The 23,058-nt window shown below is 42.5% G+C and overlaps 6 protein-coding genes across 11 annotated transcripts; 2 read left to right on the top strand and 4 right to left on the bottom strand.

The window, feature by feature from the left end:
• On the bottom strand, positions 1–3,317 carry dnajc27 (DnaJ (Hsp40) homolog, subfamily C, member 27). The gene is made up of 7 exons (XM_069521028.1): positions 2,886–3,317; positions 1,507–1,589; positions 1,243–1,312; positions 963–1,127; positions 755–877; positions 480–640; positions 1–393 (listed from the first exon to the last, which is right to left on the bottom strand). Exons 1-7 carry the CDS (start codon positions 2,970–2,972, stop codon positions 261–263), a joined length of 822 nt encoding a protein of 273 aa, XP_069377129.1. The 5' UTR covers positions 2,973–3,317; the 3' UTR covers positions 1–260.
• A 321-nt stretch (positions 3,318–3,638) lies between these two features.
• On the bottom strand, positions 3,639–8,839 carry cd247 (CD247 molecule). Its single transcript, XM_069521030.1, has 8 exons — positions 8,350–8,839; positions 6,545–6,642; positions 6,386–6,424; positions 6,234–6,293; positions 5,692–5,724; positions 5,527–5,580; positions 5,193–5,219; positions 3,639–4,062 (listed from the first exon to the last, which is right to left on the bottom strand). Exons 1-8 carry the CDS (start codon positions 8,531–8,533, stop codon positions 3,997–3,999), a joined length of 561 nt encoding a protein of 186 aa, XP_069377131.1. The 5' UTR covers positions 8,534–8,839; the 3' UTR covers positions 3,639–3,996.
• A 14-nt stretch (positions 8,840–8,853) lies between these two features.
• creg1 (cellular repressor of E1A-stimulated genes 1) lies at positions 8,854–11,534 on the bottom strand. The gene is made up of 5 exons (XM_069521029.1): positions 11,485–11,534; positions 11,071–11,403; positions 9,948–10,067; positions 9,764–9,877; positions 8,854–9,597 (listed from the first exon to the last, which is right to left on the bottom strand). Exons 2-5 carry the CDS (start codon positions 11,368–11,370, stop codon positions 9,511–9,513), a joined length of 621 nt encoding a protein of 206 aa, XP_069377130.1. The 5' UTR covers positions 11,371–11,403; positions 11,485–11,534; the 3' UTR covers positions 8,854–9,510.
• Positions 11,535–11,713: 179 nt separating this feature from the next.
• setdb2 (SET domain bifurcated histone lysine methyltransferase 2) lies at positions 11,714–15,646 on the bottom strand. Of its 6 annotated transcripts, none has more exons than XM_069521018.1 (12): positions 15,505–15,646; positions 14,535–14,648; positions 14,354–14,437; positions 14,112–14,281; positions 13,712–13,990; positions 13,300–13,628; positions 13,009–13,178; positions 12,707–12,939; positions 12,574–12,619; positions 12,233–12,396; positions 12,064–12,152; positions 11,714–11,995 (listed from the first exon to the last, which is right to left on the bottom strand). In XM_069521018.1, the coding sequence occupies exons 1-12, from the start codon at positions 15,572–15,574 to the stop codon at positions 11,821–11,823; spliced, it is 1,923 nt and encodes a 640-aa protein (XP_069377119.1). In that variant the 5' UTR covers positions 15,575–15,646; the 3' UTR covers positions 11,714–11,820. The 6 variants fall into 6 exon arrangements, with proteins under 6 accessions (XP_069377119.1, XP_069377123.1, XP_069377121.1 ...); XM_069521022.1 differs by having other exon boundaries at positions 12,064–12,147; XM_069521020.1 differs by having other exon boundaries at positions 12,233–12,375.
• Positions 15,647–15,767: 121 nt separating this feature from the next.
• Positions 15,768–19,147, top strand: LOC109646507 (uncharacterized). The gene is made up of 9 exons (XM_069521027.1): positions 15,768–15,905; positions 16,743–16,934; positions 17,236–17,358; positions 17,438–17,670; positions 17,749–17,886; positions 17,970–18,157; positions 18,489–18,568; positions 18,640–18,723; positions 18,818–19,147. Exons 1-9 carry the CDS (start codon positions 15,899–15,901, stop codon positions 18,958–18,960), a joined length of 1,188 nt encoding a protein of 395 aa, XP_069377128.1. The 5' UTR covers positions 15,768–15,898; the 3' UTR covers positions 18,961–19,147.
• Positions 19,148–19,404: 257 nt separating this feature from the next.
• On the top strand, positions 19,405–22,883 carry f7l (coagulation factor VII, like). The gene is made up of 8 exons (XM_020112254.2): positions 19,405–19,625; positions 20,060–20,223; positions 20,744–20,768; positions 20,862–20,975; positions 21,057–21,197; positions 21,589–21,677; positions 21,842–21,962; positions 22,060–22,883. The coding sequence occupies exons 1-8, from the start codon at positions 19,538–19,540 to the stop codon at positions 22,605–22,607; spliced, it is 1,290 nt and encodes a 429-aa protein (XP_019967813.1). The 5' UTR covers positions 19,405–19,537; the 3' UTR covers positions 22,608–22,883.
• The last annotated feature ends 175 nt before the right edge of the window (positions 22,884–23,058 follow it).

Below are 23,058 nucleotides of genomic sequence, written 5' to 3'. Positions count from 1 at the left end.
TTGGGATGAGAGAGTTTAATGTCAGTTCAGACGAGAGACGCTGCTGTCGACAAAAACTAAAGACTTTGAACACAATTCTTTTTTCCAAACTATTGAAAATGTTGAGAATGAAAGTGAAAGTTGCCGTGTGTCGTCAGCTCCGTGCACTCACACACTGGGTTTACACACAAAGTGAACAACAGTTGGCGTCGGCTCGGTGACGAGCGACACGACACGTGAATAAATAAACACTGTGGGTTCGACTCTTCAGTCTCTGTACGTCATTTAATGTTCTTCAGCAGCGACGTGCGGGCGTTCACCACGGCCTTGAAGGCGTCCTCGCTGCCCGGGGCGACGCATTTATCCGGATGCAGCAGGACCGCCAACTTACGGTACGCCTTGTTCACCTCCTCCCTGGAAACAACCAGGCAGGAACCAACGTTAGAAACTCCCCGGTGACGAGGCCATGAAATCAAATTCAATTCTGTTTTTCTTCTCACCGCGTGGCTCCGGGTTTGACGCCCAACATATCCCAGGAGTCTTTGCTGTTTCGGATGCGTCGGATGGTGTCGGCCTGCTCTTTGGTGAAGCCGACGCTGACCTCAGCCACAGGACGCTTCCCGCCGTTTTCACACATGTCAGTGATGGACGAGAAGAACGCCTGAGAGGACACACACACACACACACACACACACACACACACACACACACTGAGGTGTTGTGTTGATATTTGTTGTTAAAAAGCCTCGACAACAACGTGGCGGCGTGCGTGAACCTGGAACATCTCGTTGATGCCTTCGCCGCTTTGTGCCGACGTCTCAAAGTAGTGAAACCCTCTGGACTCCGCCCACAGACGACCCTCCCCCTCGTCCACCACTCGTCTCTTTGTCAGGTCCACCTGCACAGGCGAGACAAAAACAGGTTTGATCCCCAAACTCCACCTGAAGCGGAGGCCTGTGATTGGTGGACACCCTGAATCTGACCTTGTTGGCGCAGACGATGAAGACGATGCTCTCCATGTTGGCCTGGGAGCCCATTTCCTGTTTCATCTCGCCCAGCCAGGAGTCGAGGGCGTCGAAACTCTCCCTGAGGCCGACGTCGTACACCAGCAGGACGCCCTGACTGTCCTTATAGAACTCATTACGCACCTGACAGACAACACCCAGGGCAAAGAGCACACATCATTCTGCTGCTGCAGCTCCACCTGCTGACACGTTTCCCTCATTACACCCACACCCCCACTACAGCTCATGTGAAACTCACTTCGTAAAAGAACGGATGACCGGCCATGTCGAAGATGTTGACTTTGATCTCTCTGTCCCGCACCTGCACCCTGACACGTAGACACACGCGTTATATACACACATGGTACATATATGTGTATATATGTGTATATATATGTATATATATATATATGTATATACATACACAATATATATATACAACACGTAGACACACACAATATGTTACACACGTATAAACACTCCATACAGAGAACTTGCAGTAATAGATTACTTGTGTACTCACTTGGTGACTCCGTAGTCGATTCCAATCGTGGCCAAATATTTGGGGACGAATCTTTTCTCACAATAACGTTTGATGATGCAGCTCTGACGAACGACAGCGTGTTAAACAATCTACTTCCCACGGAACATTCACTCTACACATCATATTTCTATACAAACACACACGTGTGTGAAACTGTCATTTATCATCAGGAACATTCACTTTATATGTTCGACTTGAATCTGAGACTAGATCCAGATGTTAAGTGATCCAGATGTTAAGTGATCCAGATGTTAAATGATCCAGATGTTAAGTGATCCAGATGTTAAATGATCCAGATGTTAAATGATCCAGATCTTAAATGATGTTAGATCCAGATGTTAAATGATCCAGATGTTAAATGATCCAGATCTTAAATGATGTTAGATCCAGATGTTAAATGATCCAGATGTTAAATGATCCAGATGATAAATGATCCAGATTTTAAATGAACCAGATGTTAAATGAACCAGATGTTAAATGATCCAGATCTTAAATGATGTTAGATCCAGATGTTAAATGATCCAGATGTTAAATGATCCAGATGTTAAATGATCCAGATGTTAAATGATCCAGATTTTAAATGATCCAGATGTTAAATGAACCAGATGTTAAATGATGTTAGATCCAGATGTTAAATGATCCAGATGTTAAATGATCCAGATTTTAAATGATCCAGATGTTAAATGATCCAGATCTTAAATGATGTTAGATCCAGATGTTAAATGATCCAGATGTTAAATGATCCAGATGTTAAATGAACCAGATGATAAATGATCCAGATGTTAAGTGAACCAGATGTTAAGTGAACCAGATGTTAAATGACGTTAGATCCAGATGTTAAATGATCCAGATGTTAAATGACGTTAGATCCAGATGTTAAATGAACCAGATGTTAAATGACGTTAGATCCAGATGTTAAATGAACCAGATGTTAAATGAACCAGATGTTAAATTATCCAGATGTTAAGTGATCCAGATGTTAAGTGAACCAGATGTTAAGTGAACCAGATGTTAAATGACGTTAGATCCAGATGTTAAATGATCCAGATCTTAAATGACGTTAGATCCAGATGTTAAGTGATCCAGATGTTAAGTGAACCAGATGTTAAATGACGTTAGATCCAGATGTTAAGTGAACCAGATGTTAAGTGAACCAGATGTTAAATGATCCAGATGTTAAGTGAACCAGATGTTAAGTGAACCAGATGTTAAGTGATCCAGATGTTAAGTGAACCAGATGTTAAGTGAACCAGATGTTAAGTGAACCACATGTTAAGTGAACCAGATGTTAAATGACGTTAGATCCAGATGTTAAGTGAACCACATGTTCAGTATTAAACCTCCGGCTCGTCTCTTACCTTCCCGACCTCCGCGTCCCCCAGACTGATCACCTTCACCCGCAGAGATTTCTTACTGTCGCGTCTCTTCGGAGGGTTCGACTCCATGATGCTGCTAACAGCTAACAGTTAGCAGCTAGCAGCTAGCAGGAGGCGCAGTGTTGACAGCTGCAGCTGATTGCTGTTGTTGTGGCTAACGAGGCTAACTAGTCGTCAGCACATAACTAGTCGTCAGCACAGTGGCTACTGATGAGGCTAACTAGTCGTCAGCACATAACTAGTCGTCAGCACAGTGGCTAATGATGAGCACGAGCTTTAAACTGATTATCGGACACTAGAGTTAGCATCGAAGCTAATGTTGTGGTTCGGTGACACCGCGGGCTCGTTAGCATCACAGCCGACATGCTAACCATCAAGGTAGCTGCCGTATAGAGCACTCACCACTTCCGCTCAGTCTTTTCAAATGAAAACGACCGGCAGTCTGTTCTGTGGTGAAAGTCATGAAATTGACTAAATCGTTATTAAACATCGAAGTTAATTTAAAGTATAAATGTATTAACATTCGAATAATGGATTCTTAATTTATTCAAACCGATTAAACCTGTTAAAGTTAATTAAACACATAACAATCCATTCATTTGTTCTTTACTCATCGTCTCATTCAAATCAAGAAAACTTTACAGTGTATGTCAGGATTCAAATATTAATTCAACTTAATGTTGAACATGTCAAACTTCTTTATTATTTTAAATGGAATTAATGGAATACTTGTAGTTTCGATTTTTGTCCAACAGGAGGAGAAGTTGAGACGTTTTTAATGAAACATTTAATGACAGATTCGAGTCATAAGAAAAAAAAGTAAATCCTAATAAAGTTTGTCATTCAGACGCTGTAGCAAAGATTCTCAGGAAAATATCAAGTGAGCTAAAATCAAAAATCAAATCAAACACATTTCAAAACAAACCAGAGAAAAAACAAAGCAACAGTTTCAATAAAGAAGAAGAAACTTAAAGCTGCAACAGTAAAATCTTTAACGTCTGGAGGCCTGAAGGAGGCGCTGTGACGTCAACACATGACACCACGAACAAAACTTCACGTGGTCATCGTGAGGATCCACGACGTGTGGGCAGAGTTAACGTGCAGGAAGTGGCTGCATCTGGAGAGAGTCATAGGTGTCTCTGGTGGCTGAGCTCAGGTCCTGAAGAGACGCCAATCAATCAATCAGTCAATCCATCAATTCATCAATTCATCAATTCATCAATTCATCAATTCATCCATCAATCATCCATCATCCATCATCCATCCATCAATCAATCAATCAATCAATCGATCAATCAATCAATCCATCAATTCATCCATCCATCATCCATCCGTCCATCCATCCATCAATCATCCATCCATCAATCAATCAATCAATCAATCAATCAATTCATCAATTCATCCATCAATCAGTCAATCCATCCATCAATTCATCCATCCATCAATCAGTCAATCCATCCATCAATTCATCATCCATCAATCATCCATCCATCAATCAATCAATCAATCAATCAATCAATTTATCAATTTATCAATTCATCCATCCATCCATCCATCAATCATCAATCATCCATCATCCATCATCCATCCATCAATTCATCAATCAATCAATCAGTCAATCCATCAATTCATCAATTCATCAATTCATCAATTCATCCATCCATCATCCATCCATCATCCATCCATCATCCATCCATCATCAATCCATCAATCATCCATCATCCATCCATCAATTCATCAATTCATCCATCCATCATCCATCCATCAATTCATCAATCCATCCATCCATCCATCATCCATCATCCATCCATCAATTCATCAATTCATCCATCCATCATCCATCCATCAATTCATCAATCAATCAATCAATCAATCAATCAATCAATCAATCAATCCATCAATTCATCAATTCATCAATTCATCCATCCATCCATCCATCCATCCATCAATTCATCCATCAATCATCCATCCATCCATCATCCATCATCCATCCATCCATCGTCCATCCATCATCCATTCATCCATCCATCCATCAATCATCCATCATCCATCATCCATCCATCCATCATCCATCATCCATCATCCATCATCCATCATCCATCATCCATCATCCATCCATCCATTCATCATCCATCAATCATCCATCAATCATCCATCATCCATCAATCATCCATCCATCCATCCATCCATCCATCCATCATCCATCATCCATCCATCCATCCATCAATTCATCATTCATCCATCCATCATCCATCCATTATTATTATATATTATATTTATTTTTCTTACCTGATAAACTTCGTTCTTCTTCTGACGCTGAAGAACAAATAAAAGTCGTTCATAAGAAAATGAGTTAAACATTTAAATGAAGTAAGAAAAGTTAAATTCTTGTTTACTTTATGAAACAGTTCTTAAACGTATGAAATGTGATCGTTTATTATAAATAATAATAAAAACAATAAGATCACATGTTGAATACTTTTACCTTTGTTGCTTTGTTTTGTCTCAGAAATACTACTGTATATATACATATATAGAGTATAAATATATATACTAATACATACTTGTACTGAATAAAACAGAATGACTGGATCTGATTTAAATGTGCAACGACTGAACCGACCTCTCGTTTAACAGGAAGCTCTTTGTATTCTCCGTCGGTTCGTCTGTTCAAGTCCTGGATATTTCAAAATGTAGGAACACAAATATTTCAACAGTCAAAAGTGTAAACGTGATCAAAACGGTTCCATTTCTCTAAGAACGTCATTTTAAAACGTGTGTTTGTTACCGTGTAGGTGGAGTCCTCGTTCAGCCAGCGGTTCTGTCAGAACATGGAACATAGAACAGACTGGAGTCAATGAGGTTCTAAAAGAAATCAGCTCTTTCTAATAAAGTGTTTCCTGGTTCCTGGAGGAAATGTGAAGATTCTACAGGGTTTTGAAATTTCAATTTCAAGTTTTATTTTGAAAAAAAAGATTCCTTCCACTTCCTCTTAATGATAGAACCTTTCTTGTTGGGTTCTACAGGTAAAGTCTCAGTGTTCTGTAAGGTTGATCACATTATCATTGTTCTCTTCAGGGTTCTTCAGGTTCCCTAAGGTTCTTTAAAGGTTCCCTGTGGGTTGATTGTGGTTCTTTTATTATTTGTAGGTTGTTTAAGGTTCTTGGAACAAAACGAGTGAGAACCCTAAAGAGACAATATCCAAACCGGATCATTGGATGTTCATGACAGAACAGAGATAGAACCCTGATGTGATGGCATGTGGTTCCTTGAAGAACCTCTGAAGAACCCTGAGAGAGTCACACTGTGATGATGAAGAGTCGGACTCACTCGTCCTCTCTCGCTGTCTCTCAGCAGTCCACTGTAGCCGTCTCCGGCAGCGTTCGGATCCTGAGCGGAAACAGAAAAGATGTTTTCAGACTGAAAGAACAACATGAGTCAGACCAGTCATCGGTGTGTGTGTGGTTTCCATGGTAACTCACCATGTCACCGTCCTCCCACTTGGCTTTGGATTTAAAGAACTAGAGAAACACAAGTTAACAATGGTTTATGTTTCAAGTCAGACTTTCAAAGTAAAATCAGCTAAACTGAGTGTGATCAGCTCCTGTTCTTTCAAAATAAAACGTGGTACAGTGACACACCTTCTCTCTGATGAACATCCCGGTGATGACGAGTCCGTAGAGGCCGAGGAACCCGTCCAGGATGTAACACAGCTGCGGGTCGTACCCCGCCAAGGCTTCTGTGGAGGTCAGAGGTCACATACTCGATGAACAGTTTGTGATCAACGAGGTTATTGAACTTCCTCTTCCTCCTCGTATCAGCTTCCATCTTTCACACCCAGCACCTCTGACGACCTTCACGTCACTGTTCACTTGAAACGTCGAAACCAGATCTGAAGCCCGAGTTCGTCTGAACGACTGTTTACATTCAAATATCGTACGACTCCATCGTCTGAAACCACGTTCTCAGCTCATAACACGTCTCCGTGGCAACAGCCAATAAAAACGTTCCATCTGGTCAGAGGTCTGTGGTCGGATCAGAGATCGTACAGAACAGGATGTGTGCGTGAACTTTCAGCTGATAATAATCTATTTATCTATTCATCTTCAAAAGTAATACATGTGTCATATCATTAAATGAAGTCAAGTCAAATATTCTTTATGACGGAAGTTTAACTGATGTAAAAACGAAATGTTTGTGTTTCTACAAAAACTGTTTGTGAATAAAGACGTGAATCTGAGTCGACGTGCACGCAGACGATACCGTGGTGTTTCTGAGGATCCAACATGGCCGCCACAGAGACGCTGCTGGAAACTTAGCAAATTGATTTTTGTTTCAAAAAGAATTATTTTATTATAAAAACCTGAGAATTGATTCTTTGTGTCTGTAAAATCAACATTTTCAGAATAAAACATGAATAATAACCAGAAATATTTGAACCTGAGCTGTTTCCTGTTTTATTTCTATTGTTCATCTTCAAAACGTTCAAGCTGAGAACAAACAGGACGTCGAGAGATGTGATGATAAATATATATTATAAAATATATAGAGAATTATAAGACTTTACATGTTAAAATAGTATAAAGACTTTACATGTTAACATTATTAAAAAGACTTTACATGTTATAATAGTATAAAGACTTTACATGTTAACATTATTAAAAAGACTTTACATGTTATAATTATTATAAAGACTTTACATGTTAACATTATTATAAAGACTTTCACATGTTATAATTATTATAAAGACTTTACATGTTAAAATAGTATAAAGACTTTACATGTTAACATTATTATAAAGACTTTACATGTTAACATTATTATAAAGACTTTCACATGTTATAATTATTATAAAGACTTTACATGTTATAATTATTATAAAGACTTTACATGTTAACATTATTATAAAGACTTTACATGTTATAATTATTATAAAGACTTTACATGTTAACATTATTATAAAGACTTTACATGTTATAATTATTATAAAGACTTTCAGGTTATAATTATTATAAAGACTTTCACATGTTATAATTATTATAAAGACTTAACATGTTAAAATAGTATAAAGACTTTCACATGTTATAATTATTATTAAGACTTTCACATGTTATAATTATTATAAAGACTTTACATGTTAAAATAGTATAAAGACTTTCACATGTTATAATTATTATTAAGACTTTCACATGTTATAATTATTATAAAGACTTTACATGTTAAAATAGTATAAAGACTTTACATGTTAACATTATTATAAAGACTTTACATGTTATAATTATTATAAAGACTTTCAGGTTATAATTATTATAAAGACTTTCACATGTTATAATTATTATAAAGACTTTACATGTTATAATTATTATAAAGACTTTACATGTTATAATTATTATAAAGACTTTCAGGTTATAATTATTATAAAGTGTGTAACTATTTAATTTTTTACCTGTTGGAGGAAGCATGAGGAGCAGGAAGACGAACGACTTCATTTTATTCTTGAACAAAGAGACTGAACCAGAGAGAGACTGTGAGTGGAACAGGAAGTGGTGACAGGTGACGCACACACACACACACACACACATTTGTACTTCTATCTTAGTGAGGACATTCATGGCATAATGCATTACCATCCAAACTAAATGCCAAACACTTAACTTAACTTAACTTAACTTAACTAAACCTAAAACTAAAACTGAGTCCAAACCGTCCATTAAAGGTCACAAAGTGAGGACCAGACAAAATGTCCTCACTTTGTAGGTTAAAGGCTAAAACTGGTCCTCACAAAGACAGCTGTACAAGAGCGTCACACACACACACAAAGACAGCTGTACAAGAGCATCACACACACACACACAGAAAGACACACACTCACACACATTTAAAAGAAAGTCATCATGGTTAAAATAAATTTTTAAAAAACTAAAAATGAAACAGAAAGCATGGCGACATCTTCTCTGAAACACAAAACTTTATTTATACAAATCATCCTTTCATTTTCTTTTTAAAAATAGAATTTCACAGCAAAAAGTTTTCTTCAAAAGTTATTGATGAAGTGTCTGAAACAAAAAAAAACTTTTATTCTCATTAAAAAGTTTAACGTTTACATCATGGGATGTTCCATGTTTTGAATATTATTATCAAATATTTCCCAGTGAAACAAACACCTTCAAGTTTGGTTTGTTGATAAACCAACAGAAAAATGTAATGTTTATTTTCATTTGATCCTTTAATTCTGGTCTTTGATGAATCATCTGATGTGACTTTAGTCAAACACAGAAAATATTCTTTTTCTTTGGCACTGAACCAAAATGATAAAAATGATTGTTTTGAATCTTTCATTATCAGAGCAACAGCGCCCTCCAGTGGTCACACTCCAACACTGCACACATATATAATCACACAAAACTCCAGATTCATGGAGAAAACGACGGCTCTGATCAATACGGCGACGCTGATGACGAGAGTTTAATATAAATTTATAGAGATAAAAACTGTTTCTGCATCTTGTCTGTGACAAATACAGATGTGGTCGTTTTGATTTTACTTCCTGTTTGCTGTTTGAAAATGTACGATTTAAATCTGAGTGACATCATGAGAACCACGCAGCTCAGTGGTGCTTCCTGTACGGCGTCGCCTGGAAATATTCCTCCGGAGTGACGGTCTTCACGCCGCCAAAATAATCCAACACCCACACCTGAAATACAGAGGAGGAACAGGTCGTTAACGAGACCTCCTGCCGTCTGATTGGCTGGAAACAGTGATGATGTCAGCACCATGTGGAAACACACTAGCATTCGTAGTATTGGAAGTACTATTCGTAGTACTATTCGTAGTATCGATGGTGGAGTTTGTACTCGTACCTGTGTGATGTTGAACTTGGCGAAGAACCAGTTGTGATCTGTCGGCCAATCAATCATCTCCGGGTGCCGACTGAACAGAGATTTCTTCGCAAACTCCGCCTCCGTGTCATTGACCTGCAGCAGGAACAGGAAGTGAGGCGGGTCATGTGACCGCTCAGAGGCGGAGACAGGTGCGTGTGGTTACCTGGACGACAGAACCCGACAGGAGGACTCGGGCGCAGAGCGGACTCTGAGGGTCGAAGCTCTGCTGACGACAGTAATCCGTCTGAGCCAGGGTCATGGACAGAGACGCCGCCGGGTTCACCTGCAGGGGGCGACACCAGAGAAAACGATTTCTCCCCAGAAATGGTTGAAGACACATTTGTGTTTTTCAGAACTTGATCTTATTCACACTCAGGAACAGAACGTCACTGGTTGAAGGTGAAGTCATGACCGGACGTGTTTGTGATAAAACATTTCAAGTGAATTCATTCGTTTTATTTTGAAATCACTCTGAGCACAGTGATCACGTGATCAGGTGTCACATGTAACTGCGTCTGCTGGGTCATGTGACTCAAAAACATTTCACTGCAAAAACAGCTGAGTCACTGTGTAAAAATAAAAGTGCAGAGTCATGGTAGAAACTGTTAGAGGAACGACAGAATAAATCAAATATGAAGTTATTAGAATTATTTAACAGTCAAAGAATAATTACACTTGTACTTGATTCAAATAAAACTACACGTATATAACAACTTTATACTGTATAATACTATACACACACACATATATATATATATATATATATATATATGGTCAACTTTACAGCAGCTTTGTAGTTTTACTATTAGTATTCAAAATAAACCATATTAAATATGTTGCACCAGCAGGTCCTGTAGATGTATAATACATGTATAAATACTACATATATATATATATATATATATATATATCTGCAGGTCCTGTAGATGTATAATACATGTATAAATACTACATATATATATATATATATATATATATATCTGCAGGTCCTGTAGATGTATAATACATGTATAAATACTACATATATATATATATATATATATATCTGCAGGTCCTGTAGATGTATAATACATGTATAAATACTACATATACATATATGTATATATATATATATATATATGTATGTAGTACGGTTGTACCTGCAGGTCCTGTAGATGTATAATACGTGTATAAATACTACATATATATATATATATATATCTGCAGGTCCTGTAGATGTATAATACATGTATAAATACTACATATGTATATATATATATATATATATGTATGTAGTACGGTTGTACCTGCAGGTCCTGGACGGACACCTCCATGCGGGTCAGGTACAGGTAGGGGACCCCGGAGCTGGAGCCCCGCGGCCCGTCGCTCACTGAGAAGCTGTTGGAGAAAGGTCGCCCCTCCAGCGGGGAGTGGGAGGAGATGGTGGCCATGGAGGCCCAGTCACACTGGTGCGAGATGAAGCGGGCGACCCGGGCCAGCTGCTCGTGAGGCGGGATCCGGAGCTGGAGTCCGCCCCGGGCCCCGGAGCAGGAGAACCAGAGGAGGCCGAGGAGCAGCGCACACACAACCCGGCCAGCAGCGCTCATGTTCGGCCTCAGGGTTCCACTCGTGTCGGTGTCCTGCAGGAAGAGCGACTATAAACAACAGGTCCACATCCGCTCTGGGGTTTCACAATAAAAGACACCTTGACGTCAGGGTACCTTCACAATAAAAGACACCTTGGAATCTCCACGTGACCTTGTTTCAGTGTGTTCTGAAGATTCAAAGATTCAAAGCCTCAGCTTCACTTTGAAGACACTTAACTTTTATACTTTTACTTGAGTTAAATGTTCTTTATCCACAACTGAACATTTCTACCAAAGTAAAATATCCTGAAATAAATAAAACAGCCACGCATCATTACAGCCTTTCAAAATAAAAGAGCCTCAGTTCATTTTGAATTGTCATTTTATTATAAAAAACCTTTTTATTACAGAGCAGTAGAAATGTGTTTGTGTCGTGTCGACAGCCGCAGCGTCTGAACCTGGTTCGTAGCGTCACCGGGCATCTCGACCTTCGACCTCGCAGACGTCACACAAGTTTTCCTCGATGACGAACTGACCCTGACAACCGTCGCCCCCGCAGAGACACGTCACTTCCTGTTTTGGCAGCACGGCCGTATGTCCGTCAGCGGAGTAGTTCCAGGTTAGCTCGGTGCCGGCCTTCACGCTCCTGCACAGAGAAACACGTTAACAACCACGAAGAAGAAACGACCAACAGTTGCTTCTCCTCTTCCTCACCTGCTGGTGAAGAAGGCGATGACGGGGAAGGCGGGGTCGTGGGAGTCGGTGAAGACGTTCTGGATGAACAGGTTCGGCCGGCAGCTGTGCTGTTAACAGAGAGGATGTTGATGTTCTCAGCTCTTTCAAAATAAAACATTGAGTTTATTTCTTCCTGTTGTTGACTCACGTTGATGAAGCGGCTCACGTTTCCCTCCCTGCTGGCGTCCAGAACATAAACGTCCTCCACCTTCGCCGCTCTCTTCAGACTCTTCTGCTCCACCGTGTCTGAGCCGTTCATGGAAACGCCAAGCTTCTCCTGAGACTGGTCACCTGACGGACGACATCCCAACACTTCAGAGTCAAGAGAATGTATTTTAATATTACCACAATAAAAAAACAATAACATTCACATGATGTTTGTCAAAATGATGAAACTACGACAATGATGACGTCACAAAGATGAAATGTAAAATATGATTCGTAATTTTAAAGTTTGAATTCAACAGAGTAGAATCGTCGGAGCTGTACCTGAAAGGGGCGGCGGCTCAGGACCTCCCACTACCATCGTCTGAACCTGAGGAAAAACAAAAAAACACCATTCACTCGTTTTCCTTCACGTCTGATGAAGAACAGTGTCGAGTGGCGACGGCGTGTCTCTGACCTGCGGCGCAGCGGCGTCCGCCGGCCTCTGGATCACCGGGACATGCAGAGGTGGTGAGGTGGGCGGGGAGGTAGGTGGCGGAGACGTCTGCAGCAGGTTGCTCCGCCCCTCCAGGACCGGCGGGGCCAGCCACTCGGTGACGACCTCCACGTCATCGTCTGACGGGAGATCGCACCTCGACAGTTTCGGCGGCGGAGGCTCGAGGGGAGTCTGGACCCGCTGCAGGATCACACCTGGAGATCAAACCGGGTTTAACTACATGAACACAACCTGAGTTCCCCGAAACGTTCGCGTCGTCTCACCTGCGTAGATGCACACAAACGTGCCACGGTCCACGTCGTCTCGGCAACGGACGCCCCAGCCACGGTCCTCGGTCTGGAAAACCTGGAGCCGGACTCTGATCCCTCGCTGGACCAGACGGTTCTGACAACGAGCCCGATCACAACCGCACCACGGACCGCACTCATACAGCCTGAACACACACACACACACACACACACACACACACACACACACACACACACACACACACACACACGAGATCAGTATGTAGACGTCCCAACGCTAGTGAATCCTTAACGTCACAGTCTCACCCTGACGGCTCAGGTTCGCTCAGCCTATGGTGGCTGTAACAGCGCCCTCTTCTGTTCATTGCGATGCAGGCGCAGCTCTGTGCGTCGGTGCAGCCGTCGACACAGTCGCAGCAGGCGTTGAACAGCGTGGAGCCGCGGCTCAGGAAGCAGCCGTGCGGCCAGCGGTCCCTCCGGTAACGGAAGTCGGCGGGACGGGCACCGCCGTCACTGGTGCATAGCTCCACCGGTGTGGGCTCCACGCCACGACTCAGGTCCAGCTCCGGACGCTGAGACCCCGGCGCCACGGGAGGGTCCAAATGAACAGAGGGGTTGAAGGTGAAGAAGTCGACCTGGAGGAGAAACATCCACAGTTATTAAAAGTTTCCCAGAAGTTTCCGGCAGAGTCAGAACGCAGCGAGATACATCAGCTGACCTGCAGGACGTCGTAGATCTCTGCAGCCAACAGGAAATCTTTCACTTCGTCATGGTTACGAAGGCTCTGTCCACAAGGCGCTCTGTAAAACACGTCGCAGTCGTCTGCTCCCAACTGCTCCGCCTCCTTGGATACTACAGGCTCCGCCCCCCCTCCAGATGACATCAGCGGCACGGCACTCAGCCTCTTAAAGCCGCAGAGCAGCGGAACCTTCAGAGGGTTCTGTGCCCAGAACAGAGGCATGGACTGAGGCATGCTGGGTAAACTGGTCACGCACGTCTGGAAGAGACAAGAAGAGGTGTTGAAATGTGTAGTGTGTATAGTGTGTGTACATTGTGTGTACATTGTGTGTACAGTGTGTGTACATTGTGTGTACATTGTGTATAGTGTGTAGTGTTACCTTGCAGCAGGTGTGGGGGTGGTACTGCAGCTGGACAGGGGTCTGTTGATGCAGCAGCACCTCTCCGACAGCGGGGGGCGCTGCAGGGCTGGACAGGCCATTAGTGGGAGGTACGGGGGAGGTTGAGGGGGCGGGACTTTGGCGGGGGAAGTCAGCTGGCAGCACCTCACCTGTTCAGGTCAACATGAACCAATCTTAACCTCTGATACCAGCAGAGTTTCAGAATAAAAGCCTGAGTTTACCTGAACCGATGACCACCTGGACGACGGACGACACCGACGGACACAAGTCCAGAGACTCCAGCAGCTTCAACGCCTGAACCAGCTCTGACCAACAAACCACATCACAGCGTCACGACAGGAAACGCCTCGGAGCGCCCGTTCATCACAGCAACATGAAGAGGTCAAACTTTAAACTTCCAACCTTTGTCAGTGGCCGTGTTCTTCTTCAGGACTCTCTTCAGGTGGTCCAGGTACGACAAGACGCCGGTAAACAACTGATCCACGTCTTCCTCCGCCCAGAATGCCTGAGCTCGCTCTGAAAAACACAACAAGTCGCTCACTGCTGCTTTCAGACCTGAACCCCTGAGAGCCTCCATTCTGCAGAGGGGCTGGTGTCGACCTCTAATGTCCGACTGAGAACCTGCAAAGTTTCTCCAGACAGTCACAAGCAACATGGCCGAAGAAGATGAGCGAGTCGGGGGGTGATGACGTTTGTAACACGTGACAGACAAAAATGAACATGTGACAGAAATAAGAAGTAAATCGTTTCATTTCAAACGACAGATCTGCAACTGACGACTGATCGCTTCCTCTGTCAACCATAGATCCATCAACCTGTCAATCATCCGATTACTTGGTGGGTCCATAAAACATCACAAAAGGTTGATCTAAGTTTTAACTTAAAAACAAACACGTCGACTTTGAGAAGAGAAAACTGTCAGAAGCTGAAATCAGAGAATTTCTCGTTTCAAACACTCAACTCATCAGAATAGTTGGTGACGAGTTCAAGTTTGTGATCGGTTCATTGTTGCAGGTGATTAATGAACGAATGAACGATCTGATCTGAATGAACGTGAAACAGTTTGAATCCTCTTAAACTCTGGTGTTGGTGGAACACAGTGGACTGGAGGTACTGATGAAATAAATCATCATTATTGTCTAAAGCAGTTTATGGTTCATTCATTCAACATGCAAAACCAGATCCACATTAAAACCACTGGTTGAATCTGGATTAGATGAGAACAGGTGTGACTTCAGATCTGTAGTTAAAAGCACTGAAATCATTTTTACTGTTCTTATCGCAGCTCGTTCAAACCACATCAGGGTTTTAAAAACCTGGACCAGTTGGATCCGGATCAGTTTAAACCAGATCTGTTTTTAAATCTTCTCACCAACATCTCGAGGATCCAACGCTGCTTCTTCTTCTTCTGCTGCTGCTGCTGATGCTTCTTCTCCTCTCATCTGCACAGACACGTTGGCTTGTTAGCTCCCAGCTAACAACAACTTTAGAACCGCGAACTTTAAGGAGATTAAACTTGATCTAACGAACAAACTAAGCTAAAATAACCCGAGCCCAGTTTGAACCGGAGATAATGTCTCCATCCATTCAGCCGAGGGGAAGCTAACGAGCTGCTACAGGCTAACGAGCCGACCTCGTCACGTCCGGTCCGACTATAAAGTGTCGTTGTTTGTTTCCGGTGACTACTTTTAATCTGAAGGTTCGTCACAGTCACTTCCTGTCGTTTTGTAACATCGAATTTACACAAACGTCCACGAGAGAGTTTCATGACAGGTGAGTTCATTCTACTGCTTCTGGTTCTAAAGGTTCTATTGGTTCTACAGGTTCTACTGATTCTGTTTCTACTGGTTCTGTTTCTACTGGTTCTATTGATTCTGGTTCTATTGTTTCTACTGGTTCTATTGATTCTGGTTCTACAGGTTCTACTGATTCTGTTTCTACTGGTTCTGTTTCTACTGGTTCTATTGTTTCTACTGGTTCTATTGATTCTGGTTCTATTGATTCTGTTTCTACTGGTTCTACAGGTTCTACTGATTCTGTTTCTACTGCTTCTGGTTCTAAAGGTTCTATTGGTTCTACAGGTTCTATTGATTCTGTTTCTACTGATTCTGGTTCTACTGGTTCTATTGATTCTGTTTCTACTGGTTCTGTTTCTACTGGTTCTATTGATTCTGTTTCTACTGGTTCTATTGGTTCTATTGATTCTGTTTCTACTGGTTCTACTGCTTCTGATTCTATTGGTTCTACTGCTTCTGGTTCTACAGGTTCTAATGATTCTGGTTCTATGGAATCTGGTTCTATTCATTCTGGTTCTATTGATTCTGGTTCTATTGATTCTACTGCTTCTGTTTCTACTGGTTCTATTGATTCTGTTTCTACTGGTTCTACTGGTTCTATTGATTCTGATTCTATTGGTTCTACTGCTTCTGGTTCTACAGGTTCTAATGATTCTGGTTCTATTGATTCTGGTTCTACACGTTCTACTGATTCTGGTTCGACACGTTCTACTGATTCTGGTTCTACACTGAGCTGAACCACTCACTAAAGATCAAAGCCAAAGTTTGTGGTCATTTCCTGATGTAAACTCTTTAGGCTCCTCCTCCTCCTCAGGTGACATGTCTCAGGTGCGGCGGGCAGTGGGTGAGGCCTTTTGGGCAATGTGTGCGGCAGACTCCGCCTCCATGCCAGTCCACTGGTATTATGACGTTCGTGACATCCGGAGGGACTTTGGCGGCTGGATCTCAGGATTCTCGTCACCCAGAGAGCGACACCCATCCAGCATCATGAGTCTGTCCAACACTGGTACAAAACTCCGCCCACCTGACCCAAACCAATCACGTGCACTTTTTTCCCTGATAAACGACAAAATGTATATTTTTCAGGTAAAAAGCTTTAAAGTCTCATTAACAGACACACACTTCTTATATTCATTTATTAGAAACTGGACTTAATCAAACTCAACACAAAGTTCTGATTCACTTTATCACTGCGGGAAAAAACTAGCCATAAAATCTACCTTTAAAAAAGACTCAACTTAATTAGTGTTATCGTGCAGAAGTTTTATCGTGTCCATTCTCTCACGTGTCCATTTGTCGTTTTGCAGCCGGCAGCGGTCGGACCGCCTGGTCGTCTGAGGTGAAGCAGCCTGACGTGGTCGGCAACGTCATTCTCCACGATAAACGAAACCTGTGGAAATCATCCAGAGGCTCCGTCCACTATCACAGAGGTAACGCTCGTCACAGCCTCGGCTGAGCTCCTGAGAGTCGAGGCTGAATGTTGTCGTCATGTGTCTGTGTGGTCTCCAGGTCTTCAGGCGGGTGATAACACACTGAACGCCCTCTGTTCCCTCCGAGTGGCTCGGTCGCTCGTTGGTGGTGGTTTCACCGACGCTTCTCACCCGGACGCTCGAGCAGCCGTGCTCTCAGACTATGTTCAGTTCCTGACGACGCCCGGCAGCCACAACGACACCTACGCCGAGTCCTTCCACCGCTCGTTCTTCGCCGACTGGCAGGAGAGCAGACCGACTTCACCCCATCAGGTAAAACAAGCGCCCCCAACACGTGTCAGCCACTTAACCACATGACCTGTGGGTCACGCTGTTCTTCGTGTTTTCTAGGTTCTCACATTTGCAGAAAAACGCTCCATGTTTAAGTTGAACTCGGCGTTCCCTGACAGCCAGCTGGACGCCATCGGCTGCTTTCCCATGAGCCTCCCCTTCATCCTGCTGTCGGCCTCGGCCAGTGAGGAGAAGGCTGTGAGTTTTCTACACTGACGAAAAGATGCAGCCTGACGGATGTTTTAGAGAACAAGCGTCCATATTCTGTTCTCTGTCTCCAGGTTTCCGCAGCCGTCGAGTTTGTGAAGCTCACCCACCCCCACCCCAAAGTGTCCGAGTATGTGTCCATCTACAGCCGGGCGCTGCACGCGGTGCTAGGGGGCGCCAGCGTGCGACAGCAGGCCGAACACGCTCTGAGGAGATTGAACGTCTGGGACACCTGCCAGAGATACAGCCACAAGGCCGCCAGGTCGAACGTCCGAGAATAAGAATTTATTTAAGGCGTCAAGTCCAGTCACTTTCACAATAAAAGACTGATAGAAAAGGAAGGGATGAGCTTTAAGTTTCTGAAAAGCTTTTGATGTGAAATACACGTTCAGCTTTTGACACTATAACCACTTCCTGCAGGTATTTCACAATAAAAGCCAAAAGAAGGAATAACATACTTTGAGTGTAAAGGCTTTTAATGTGAAACAGTCTAACTGTGATTTCATTATAAAGACATTTAAATGGATGTGGTAAAGTTCACTGAATTGTTTCGGATATGTTTTATACCCTAAACAAAAGTTTGTGTGTCGCAGGTTTATTGAGTCGTCTGAGGAACGACTGAAGGTGCATCAGAGCGCCGTCAACGACCTCGGCCTTGCTTGCTACACCAAAGGTCAGAGAGAGCCAGGAAGTCTATAGAATGATCTCGAGATTTTAGTTTGAAAGTCTTACCTGTGTTTACAGGTGCTCTGTCCAGCATGTTCTACTTGGCTCACGAGTTTCACAACGACCTCAGAGGAGGAATCCTGACCAACACCAACTGTGGAGGTTCGTACACTTTTCACAGTGAAAACATGAAATAGAATAAAGTTTATTTTTGTGGTTAGTACTTGTTTACTTGTCGTACTTCCTGTGTGTTCAGGTGAGAACTGTAACCGCGGTGCAGCTCTGGGCGCCCTGCTTGGGGCAGGGGGGTCGTACCTCGGAGCTGGCATCCCTCAGGAGTGGAAGGATGGACTGAGAGACGCCCAGGACTTCATCCCTGACATCCTGAAGATGCAGTGAGAGCAGGCGCTGCCCCTGGAGGATAGGAGGAGAACCGCAGCATTGCATCTGTTTGTCTTCCTGTTTACACTTTTTTATTTTAGTTAATGATCCAAACTGTAAAATGTATTTATAGTTTTCACTTTGAACAAAATAACTGGTTTGTTTTGATTCTTGTTGTAAAATAAAACCTGTTTGAGAATCGAAACCGTCTCAGTGTCAAGATTAAACTTCAGTTTCAGATTTGAAGGAAACTGTTGTGCTGTTGTTGAATCTAATTATTTTTCCTTTCTTCAGGATTTTCACCTAATTCACATGAAATATATTTAATTTGTACGTATCCGGGCAGATTTCATATTTTGTTCCTGTCTGAACCCAACAGACATGTTGAATTAGGTCTTGTTCATTACCTCACTTTGTCCAAACCTAAACGTAAACCTTTCTCTGACTGATGAAGGTGTTTGACATCTTTTCCAGCTCACTTCAAACTAAAGCTATTCAAAGTGACGGAGCAGCAGTCGGAGAACTCAGCTGATATTCAGGACGTCAGAGGATGTTTCTGTGTTTTCAGTGTTTTTGAACTTTGATCAGAACAAACATGGCGTCTGTGAACGGAGAAACGAGGCGACTCTTCATCCTACAGCTCCTCATCGCCTCAATCCCAGCATGCACTGGGCTTACTGAAGGTCATTCCTCTGCTTCTTTTTCTTCTTAATCTCATCTTCGTCTGTATTAAATTTCAATTAATGAGTTAAGTCATTCACTTCTGTCCTACAAGTGTCAGTGAGCTGTATGTTCTGCTAACAATGCTAATATTACCATAGCATGTTTTTCTCCACTTGTTTCCACTTCAGCTATATTTCCTACAATTTATTCATGAGACGAGTTTTAGTCCGAAAACGTATAGTTAATAAAGACGGTGTTGTCTCAATTGGAATCAGGAAGTAAACGTGTGGACAAGCTGGCTAACAACTCAATAACTAGCTCTTTGGCTTTGATCAGGCTTTGATCAAATAGTCATGCTAATGCTATCAAACCTTCACTCTAGCTTAAACCGATCTTCACTGTTATTTCATAACGTCCCTCTAGAGCCCACTTGTCCTGTGTTGTGTTAAAGCAGAAGTGTTTGTGAGTAGACCTGAGGCGAGTGTTTTCCTGCATCGCAGTCGTCGGGCGAATTTCCTGCTGGAGGAGCTGAAAGCAGGAAATCTGGAGCGCGAGTGTCTGGAGGAGAAATGTTCTTATGAGGAGGCGAAGGAGATCTTTGCTCTGCCTCAGCAGCTGGTCAGTCCAGATCCAAACAATGAATAAAGATGGACGACATGTAAGCTCCTTAATCAATTGGAACGCCCCCTGTTGGCTGCCGGGCAGTATAGATAATATGTTAGCATGTTAGCAGATGGGACATAAACCAAAAAATCAAAGAAGACGTCAAATAAATGTGTAAAGATGTTTCTGTCGTTTCAGCTCGTTATCTCTCTGATGTTTGTTCGAGTGTTTCTGATCAGTTTGGTTTGATCAGTTATTAATGATATAAAAACAGGCTGAGACGACATGATTGGTCCAGAGCATGTATGAGAGGGACCAAGGCCCACTACAGCACCACTATGGCTAAGTAGGGCAAATGACTGCCAATTACAACATCACCACAAGATGGCAGCGTTCATAGCCAAGATATTTTGGCTTAATTTTGTGCAGTGTGGAGAAGTGGTTACGGTCGTCCCTCTTTATTTTCGGTCTCAAACGCTGTCATGGTTCATAGCAGCTACTGTTACTGTTGTTCATTTGTCTTTGTCTTTTTCAGGAAACCTTCTGGAGGACATACACAGGTACTGCAACATGACAGCCTTTAGCTTTTTTTAAGATTCATTTAACAAACATCAACTTTAAGTGTCAAATGTTTACTTTGCAACTGCGCATAGCGGTGGACCACTGCCTCTCGTCCCCCTGTAAGAACGGAGCCACCTGTACTCGCCACGTCAACACATACTTTTGCAAATGTCCACCTCGTTTCCATGGATACAACTGCAACAAAGGTAGGAGCAATGCTGGCTGCGACAAAAAATGAAGTCAACGATTAAGTCAAACAACGTGGTTTCGTCCATGTCTCTTTACAGTGCGTTCGACCTCCAGCAACTGTCGCTATGGAAACGGAGGATGTGAACATTTCTGCAGAGAGATTCCAGATCGTTCTTACGTCTGTTTCTGTGCTCCGGGATACAAACTGGCTCAGGACAACAGCACCTGTCTGCCCGAAGGTCTGCTTCACTGCTGCTGCAACACTGTAGTCACATTGTAGTGATGATGTAGTAACGTTGTACTAATGTTCAATCAGAACTGTTACTCAGAACTTTCACAGAACACTGTACCCTCCCTGAAAAAGGATACCCTAGCAACACCCTGACGACCACTATGAAAACAGCGGCAGTAATCAACCAGCAACTGCCTGAAAACCATAACAACCACTGGATGCCATAGCAACCAGACAATAACTCATTATTGACACATTTACCACCAACTAACTAACCACTTAGCAACTAAATTAAGCTTATGACCACAAATGAACCAGAAATTACTTTGTGAAATGAGCCAAATCAAAAATCTGACAAGGTAAACGACAAGAACGTGTTTCTCGTCCCTCCGGTCCAGATGACGTCCCCTGTGGAAGACCTCTGTCACACTTTGGCCCCAGGGTTGTTAGAGGGAAAGTCTGCCCTAAAGGAGAATGTCCATGGCAGGTATGTTCCTGATCACGCAATCCTTAGAGTACAGGTTTTAAATTCGGATATTTAATAAAGACGAATTTACTGGATATTTACAGTAATGTCATGTAACTGAGACTGAACTAGAACACAGAGTATGATGATGATGACGATGTTGAAGAGTCTTCCTCTCTGTCCAGGCTCTGTTGACTGAAAATAATGATTATATATGTGGAGCCATCGTCCTATCAGATCAGTGGATTTTAACTGCAGCTCACTGCATTTGGAGAAAACCTTCCGCCATTTTCCACGTCATCGTTGGTAAGATGATTTTTTTTCTGTCCTCTCCTGTACTTATTATGAAACATAATGTGCATGCATATCGATCTGAATATATGAAACTTCTCTCCCTGTGCAGGTGAACATGACCGTGAGCAGGACGAGAAGACGGAGCAGCGGCGGCGTGTAGTCAAAGTGTTTATCCACCAAGGTTACAACCAATCCAGCTCCGACAGCGATCTGGCCCTGCTGAAGCTTTACCACCCGGTGAAACTGGGCGTCTATGTAGTGCCCATTTGCCTTCCCGCCCGGAACAGCAGCTTCATCAGGACAATGGCAACTGTCCGGCACTCCACCGTGTCCGGTTGGGGCCGCATGGCACAGTTTGGCCTCCCCGCCAGAGTCCTCCAGCGACTGGTGCTGCCGAGGGTCCCTCTGCACGAGTGCCGCCTCCACACCAAACTGAACATCACCAGGAACATGCTCTGTGCCGGGTTCAGGACGGGACGATATGACGCCTGCGAGGGGGACAGCGGCGGCCCTTTGGTGACGCGTTACAAGAAAACTTGGTTCCTGACGGGCGTAGTGAGCTGGGGGAAGGGCTGCGCCAAGGAAAACCTGTACGGCGTCTACGCCAAAGTCAGCAACTTCCTGGATTGGATCGAGAACGTCATGTCCACCGGCTGAAACCTGATGTTTTCAGTTTCATGATTCTTCCTCTCAAATTACTGATCAATCACTTGTTTTCAACATGAAACATCAACTTTATAAATCTTCATTAAAATACTGAGAATATAGTTTGACTGATAGACAAAAATATATATTTACCTTTCAAATCCTGAAAAATTTATATTTCTTTGTCTTTGTAATTGTAGTAAAATGGATCATTAATTATATGAAATGTTAGTTATTGTAAAAATATATATATTTAGTTGAAAATAAAGAGAAATTGAAGATAGAAACTGAAATCTTTGAGTGAATGATTGAGTAAAGTATATTTATATGTGTGTACTGCTTAGACACAGACACATGAATGTACATACTTTGTATAGATTCAATAGAATTATGTATGTTTAGAAATAACTATGACAAATCACTATAAATAAGTTACAATAAAAATTATAATCCTGCATATATA

Source organism: Paralichthys olivaceus, chromosome 24 (assembly GCF_024713975.1).
Source record: "Paralichthys olivaceus isolate ysfri-2021 chromosome 24, ASM2471397v2, whole genome shotgun sequence".
Taxonomy (NCBI): Eukaryota; Metazoa; Chordata; class Actinopteri; order Pleuronectiformes; family Paralichthyidae; genus Paralichthys; species Paralichthys olivaceus.
Note: the sequence above shows the minus strand (reverse complement) of the source record. Positions and strands in the feature narration are given on the sequence as shown.